Genomic DNA, 7157 nt, shown 5'->3' with positions numbered 1-7157 from the left:
CAGCATGGGCTTGGGCCCTGGGTAGAGCCTTTCCGTGAGGCAGCCAGACGAGAGGGGCAAGGGGGAAGAAGACCGTTAATGGGTTTGTTTACTTTGCTTGTTTCGTGATTGATTGATGTGCACGAGCGGAGAGGAGAGTGTCTTCTTGGGCAATCTTTGGCCACTTTGTGGTTGTCGAGTCCAGGATCGCATCGTGGTTGTGGAGTGAAGGTGGCGAGGTGCTTTATTGCTGTTGTTGTTGGTTGTGTGTTTGGTTGTTTGTGAGATCGGCGATGGTTATGACAATCTCGGTGAGATTTGAAGAGGATTCGAGCTTGTGAGGTGAGAAGCTTGGGAGTTAAAGTATCGCGAGAGTGTGGAGAAAGTAGTGTTGTCAATGGGTGGGTGAATCGTTGGGGTGGGTTTCAGAAGGATTTTTGTTGATGTAGTCCTCGGAGGGAGGGAGGGAGGGAAGGAAAGAAGAGGCGGGGGTTGGGGCGGAGCTGGAGTGATGCTGGCAATGGCGAACTGAGGACGGCGCAAGACGGGCTGGTGCGGGTTGGGACGTAGAGGGTTACAGGGATGGGATGCTTCAGTTCGAAGCCCAAGGACTCGCAGCGAGCCAGTCTCGAAGATAGTCACCCTGAGAAAATTGACTTAGGTTTGTTTGATCCTTTGGCTCAGCCGTAAACTTGGATTCTCCTGTTGTTGATTCTCTGGATATGTGCTTTGATAATTTAATTTTGCATTTGTTAGTGTCTAGTGGCTCTTTCAGTTTTGGGCTGTCTGTTTGCCTTTTTACTGGTCTTTTAAATGCTCATCATTCGACAATGAATCAAAGGAATGCCAATCGTTTACTTGATAGTACGTCTGGGACGACACTTCATTGTGGAGTTCGTGATAGTCATTGGTCTCTGAATGCTGGAATGACTCAGCAACATCATCTCCCGACATTTTCTCCTCTGTGTTAGTTGGACCTAAGCTGGAGAGAAATTAACCATTGTTTAGGTATTAGTTCAGTCTTGGTGTAACGTATTGACTCTGAGCTGCTTGAAAGTCGTTGGATTGCTGTGGCATGAAGGTCGTCTTCAATGATACAAGTTTATGAGCTTTTGTGAAAAAAAATTAAAATAAAGAGGATTTCTGACAAACTTCTAGAAGAGCAACCGTTGTTGTCGAATCAAGCATTTTCTCGTCGCATGTGGGAGTGATAATCCAAACTTCCAGTTTCAGTGTGGTAGGTGATCTGCAGGGTTTTAGGTTTTTATTTGTGGGCCACTTCAATTACTTCATAGTGAGAACATACTCACGTGAATCTGTTTTTCTCATCACCACCCGCTTTTTGTGAGTCGGTCCTCTTTTTGATTTTGCATGCCTTCTCCTTTGTATGGGCTAATTCAAAGCAATTCCTTACGCTGCGTTGTAGCCCTCCTTGATATGTCTTGTGCTTTTTTTGATATAATTGGACTTCAATCCTTCAATGTTTACCATTGTTTTTTCTTCCCTTCTGGTCTACTGGGTCGACAATCAGTTTGAAATGTGATGACTTGCAGAAAATGGAAGATTGGCTGAACTCGAAGCTGTGCCAGATTTTAAGGAGTATTCACTGGAAACGCTGAAAGCAGCTACTAGGGGGTTTAGTGCAGAGCTTATTGTCTCAGAAAGTGGGGAGAAAGCACCCAACTTTGTGTATAAAGGCAAGTTCGATGAAAATCGATTTATTGCTATTAAGCGCTTTCCTAAATCGGCATGGCCTGATGCAAAGGGCTTTGCGGTAATATCCTCATTCTTTATGTTCCGTAGCTGTCTGCATTGCTGAGCTTTCATCATCGAGCTTGACATTATTTGGTTTATTGCACCTTCTTTTAAAGTTCTAATGTAGATGGTTTTGGGATGTTCATTTTTTATTTTTTTTATTTTTTTGATGTACTATTTGGTGTATTGAAGGATTTGTATAAACCTCATGGCCTACATGGTTGTATCAGGAATCTGATTTATTTCTTATTTCTTATATTTGTAATTTGATTTTGCACTCATCGTGGGGTTATTGCGTTAGCATGTATTGAAATGCTGATGCCTTTTGTGAAGATGAATACTGGTTCTTATGTGTATCTCTGGGTAGTGGTGTTCAATTCTCTGGGCATTAAACATTTATACGATAGTTGTAATTTTTGTTACAGGATGAGGCTTGGAATGTGGGTCGAGTAAGGCATGAGAGACTCGTGAACCTGATTGGCTACTGCGTTGAGGATGATGAAAGACTACTTGTTGCTGAATTCATGCCCCATGACACTCTAGCGAAACATCTCTTTCATTGTAAGCTGGCTTTACCATGAGTTGGACTTGACGCCAGCATATGTAACATGAATGAAAAAATGTATTTGTGCATTCCTGTCGAAGAAGCCTTCTTCTCAGAAAATAGTTTTTGGAATTAGGTAACGTTATTGTTGAATTATTTAGTGATTTAGTATATGCTGCCTCATGGATATTTATGAATAGTGATAAGCTTAAGTAAAAGGTTGGTTTAAAACCAGTAATTGTATGTTCTTTATGCACGCTAGAGATCAGTTTGAGGTTACTCTGGTCAAAGTTAGGAAAAATTTCTCAATATTTGGTTCTTCATTTCAGTGCACATCTCTTGTGATTGAATCCGTTTTTCTGAGCGGTGAAATGACATATACTGCAGGGGAGAAGCAACCAATGCTGTGGGGCATGCGGGTGCGTGTTGCCCTTCATGTCGTGCAGGCGCTTGATCATTGTTCAAACAATAATCTTCGCCTTTACCATGATCTGAATGCTTATCGTGTGATGTTTGACCAGGTATTATCTACTTCCTGTTGAATTATTGAATTGTCTAATCTGGTAGTTTGAGATTATTGAGTGCTGCAATTTTGCTTAAATCATAAACTTACGTTGAAAGTGATCCTGAGCTTATCATCTTTTCAGTGATATTTCTTTAATGGATTAATCCCTACTGAACTGGAAAGTCCTCTCAAATCTTCGCCATAGATTCTGGACTCATTTGTGAAATGGGATACCACCTTTTTGCCTTAAGGACAACTTTTGTTTAGCGGCAGTATGTTGTTCCGGTCACCTTTCGCAACTCCTCATAATTCGCAGGATTCTTAAAGAGTTCTTAATTTGTTCAAGTCTTTATTTCCAGGATGGGGATCCTCGATTATCTTGTTTTGGTTTGATGAAAAACAGCAGAGATGGCAAGAGCTATAGCACAAACCTGGCATATACACCTCCTGAGTATTTACGCACAGGTCAGTTATTGATTGTGGCACTTGACAAGTCCTCGGGATTCCGGTTCTGTGTCTGATTTCGAACAACGGAAGATTAGCTGGATAGATTGTAGTTGCATCCTTATTACAAATTTAGGCGTCTGCTAGCTTGAAGGTATCATGAAGATCACTGCAGCTCAGTTATGGTCAAGTTATGCATATGGAAATTGGTCTAGAAAGCCCTTCTCCTCATTTTTGGTTGCATTTCATAACCCACTGTTTTATGATATTTTTGTGAATTTAGGAAGGGTGACACCAGAAAGTGTAATTTACAGCTTTGGAACTATGCTACTAGATTTGTTGAGTGGAAAGCACATTCCTCCGAGCCATGTGAGTTCGGCTTATTCACCCTGATTTTGAAATTAATACTTGACATAAAGCATGTGACGCATACGGAACTATTGGTAATAAAGTCTAACTTAAACTAGCGATTTATGGAGTTGCAAGGTATTGGCTGACATCATTAACCTACTGCAGGCCCTGGATTTAATACACGGGAAAAATTTACTCACGCTAATGGACTCCCACTTGGAAGGACAATTCTCGAATGATGATGGCGCAGAGTTTATTCGTCTGGCATCACGATGTTTGCAGTTTGAACCACGTGAACGACCCCATCTGAAGATGCTTGTGACTGCACTTTTACCTCTTCAGCGGATTACTGAGGTAGCTGGTCGGTTAGTATCTCTAAATCAATAGCAGACAGGCAGGGAGGACTCTGTACTAGATGAGAAGAATAGGAACATTTTTTAAATCAGGCTTGCGGTATGGGGTCTCATTTATAAATTGGGACGTGCTCTTGAAAAAGCCAAATGTTGCCACAAGTGGGCCAAATCTTTGGCAATGGTGTGCACATTTGCTGCTTTGAGAAGTACCAGTCCCTTAATTTTGACATTTTTTGAGTAATGGTGAACTTTTGGAGCTATTACTGCATCAGGTCAAAGCTTTCATTCAAGCTTCCCTGGGGTTAATAGTGATGATCTTATTTCAATGGTTTCATTCAAGCTTTAATGGACTCCTGCATGGTTTCATTCAAGCTTCAAGCTTACCTGTGATCGACACAATTCGCAAGGATTTTTGAAAGGTCATTTTGATTGCTCATCGTACCTTTAGAGTGACGATGATTTCAGTCCGCTTGATTTTGGTTGTTATTTGTCAGTTGGGTAGTTTACCTGCGATACAAATAACAATCTGCAATATTTCTTGATCAATGTTTCTTTTGACGTCCATGTACATCATTTACTACTTGCATGATTATTTTTCTATCTTTTGTCATATTGGATATACAGTCCTTTGGATTCTCTTAATTGAGGTCATTGAGCAGGTGGGCATACTCAAGTTACGGATTAGAAACGTTGTCACGACGAGGGGCAATTTGCATTACTAAATATAGATTGATTTCGATATCGTAATGTAGTGTAATTCCGTCAGCCTAACGTGTTTGGATTTCGTGAGTTTAACGAAGTGTGGTTTCAGTGAGCTGAATGTAGTGTATTTTCGCAACACTGTAGTGCGATCTTGTGAGTTTAAGAGTATGTCTTCAATCGTCTATGCAGCCATTATCACAAGAAGTGTCACTGCTGGAGGAAGCCTGCTCTCGCAATGACCTTGCAGCAGTGCACAAGATTCTCGTCAAAGTAGGTTACAAGGACGATGAAGGCACTGAGAATGAGGTAGATCTCGGCCCTTTCTTTTTTATTATTTTGAGTTGATGTTTTGGTCTGTTCTTAGGCGAAGCATAGGAAGAATGTCATGTTCTCTCCCAAGCTCTCTTGAAATGGCAGTGCCGCAGTATTACTAGAGCTGCACACGATGAATCTGTTGGTGTGGTTTTAGCTCTATTGTTTTAAGGCTTCAGAGTTATGTTCCCTTGTTATTTCGGTGCATGATACCCAGTAATTTCTCACTGAACAACTTTGCTCACGGTAAAACTGCTTATTTCAAGTAGTTTCAAGAAATTGTTTGTTGATAATGTCACCTTGTCTAGTTACAACATATGAATGTAGGTTGCTAGCACATTATCCTGATTTTTTATTTGTTCAGAAAGGATAAGGATTCTAGAACGTGTTACCTGTAGGGACTATGTTGTTCTCTGTTGCATGCTTGGAATACAACCAATGGACTGGCACACGTGCAGTTATCTTTCCAGGTCTGGACAAAGCAAGTACAAGATATGCTCAATGCAAGAAAGCGTGGGGACTTGGCATTCGGGGAGAAGGATTTTAAGACTGCAATTGACTGCTATACACAGGTACATTACCAGCTGATTTGGCATGCATTTGTGGCACGGTTGTATATTTGTCTTCTAGCGAAACTTTCCCATTTCACCCATTTTGTGAGAAGTTTATTTTTTGGATCGAGGAAGTACGTCCTTGAGGTTATTTTGTACTCCAGGATTGTGTTACTCCCATTCTACTTGGACTTTTAGGTGTACATTACGATGTCACACCATGGGAAGTTTGGTTTAGATCTATGATCTGTAAGTCCTTCAAGCAGTGGTCTTATTTGAGAATGCAATCAACTGTTTTAGGACTGAGTCACTTGTAACTATTAACTTATTATTCCAACGACTTACAGTCGGCTTCTCTTTAGTTTGTTGATGTAGGAACGATGATATCTCCCACGGTCTTCGCTCGCCGAAGTCTGGCTAACTTGATGATCGATCAGGCAGAGCCTGCACTTCGTGATGCGATGCAAGCTCAGTATGTTCTCCCAGATTTGCCTACTGCATATTTCATGCAATCCATTGCTCTTACTAAGCTAGGTATGCTTACTGATGCCAAGGACATGTTGAACGAGGGTTCTCTACTATATAAAAAATTACGAGGCGCGGAGTGATCAATCCAGTTTACAACGTCCTCGTTCTAGGTGATTCCTGCAGATGTGTTCTTTAATATACAAATGGGGAGGTGGTTAGCCTTCTCAGCCTGCCCCTTCAAAGTTTTTTTTGTTTTCCAAGTTGTGAGTTGGCAATTGTATATTTTTTAGTAGATGAACACTAGTTTTCGCAGGTTATTGTCATTATCTTGTTAGTGGAAGATACTCTACCATGCAGCGGGTTTCAAGCCCCCTTTTACAATACGGCAGGTTGTGCTCATAGTAGTATACGTTTGGGAGAACATTTATTATGTAGGCCTTAAATCCTCCAACTGTTTAGTGTAGTGAAGGTTTGCAGAGCCTTCCTTTCTGTGTAGTACATCTGATACACATCTTAAGGGGGATACAAATTTTGGTTTCTCTTCTAAAATCGAGTCTTGAGAGGAGAATGGCAGAGCCGGCTCAAGTGATTGGCATTAGACTTGTGAACAGTTTCTTACATAGGTGATTGAACTGAGCATGAAAGTTGGAGGTGCTCAGATCTGTACAGATCGCTTTTGATCGCATCTCTTCACTAGATCATCTTCTGCACGCCTTGCAGCTTTTCAGAGGTAAGCACAATGGTTTACTTGCCGTGGATCATATGATCTTGTGATTGGTATAAGACTCCTGAACATTGTCCAGGGATTTGTCTACCTAAAAGCCCAAACAAATGTATCTTTTTTAAACCTAAGTGAAGGCCTTTATGATTTTGAAGTTTTTGTCTAATAAATACTGTCTTTTTTAAGGAGAGGTGTTGTGCAGTTGTTCAAATTGCGTACTTGTGACAAATGATATCTCACGATGAGGTGGACATATAGTTTGGGCTGAATTACTTCGTATCATTTTTAAGGATTTTGTTGACTGCATAAGTTGGTTTATATTGAATCATGAATCCTAAAAAGGATGCTTTGTAAGTAGCGCTGTTCATACGATTGATTTCTTGTAATTTGATTTGAAAGAAAATATTTGCTTGATCAATTTTTGAAGCTCTTTACAGTATGGAACTTCAAGAAAAAGTTCTGTGTTTATTGT

General features: G+C 40.7%; 1 protein-coding gene across 2 annotated transcripts; it reads left to right on the top strand.

Moving 5' to 3' along the window:
- Positions 1-461: 461 nt before the first annotated feature.
- Positions 462-6816, top strand: LOC112294931 (serine/threonine-protein kinase BSK1). 2 transcript variants are annotated; one of them, XM_024545933.3, is made up of 10 exons: positions 462-640; positions 1533-1753; positions 2160-2295; positions 2666-2799; positions 3143-3248; positions 3511-3596; positions 3744-3932; positions 4823-4939; positions 5416-5517; positions 5859-6816. In XM_024545933.3, exons 1-10 carry the CDS (start codon positions 562-564, stop codon positions 6102-6104), a joined length of 1416 nt encoding a protein of 471 aa, XP_024401701.1. In that variant the 5' UTR covers positions 462-561; the 3' UTR covers positions 6105-6816. The 2 variants fall into 2 exon arrangements, with proteins under 2 accessions (XP_024401701.1, XP_024401700.1); XM_024545932.3 differs by having other exon boundaries at positions 5404-5517.
- Positions 6817-7157: the final 341 nt, after the last annotated feature.

Source organism: Physcomitrium patens, chromosome 18, assembly GCF_059467195.1.
Source record: "Physcomitrium patens ecotype Gransden chromosome 18, ASM5946719v1, whole genome shotgun sequence".
Classification (NCBI taxonomy): domain Eukaryota; kingdom Viridiplantae; phylum Streptophyta; class Bryopsida; order Funariales; family Funariaceae; genus Physcomitrium; species Physcomitrium patens.
The sequence above is the reverse complement of the archived record's forward strand: the minus strand, read 5'-3'. Positions and strand labels throughout refer to the sequence as shown.

Coding starts and splice junctions, on each gene's coding strand:
- LOC112294931 (XM_024545932.3), top strand. CDS start 562: ATGGGATGCTTCAGTTCGAAGCCCAAGGACTCGCAGCGAGCCAGTCTC. Junction 641..1,532: donor CCCTGAGAAAATTGACTTAG/GTTTGTTTGATC, acceptor GATGACTTGCAG/AAAATGGAAGATTGGCTGAA. Junction 2,800..3,142: donor ATCGTGTGATGTTTGACCAG/GTATTATCTACT, acceptor CTTTATTTCCAG/GATGGGGATCCTCGATTATC.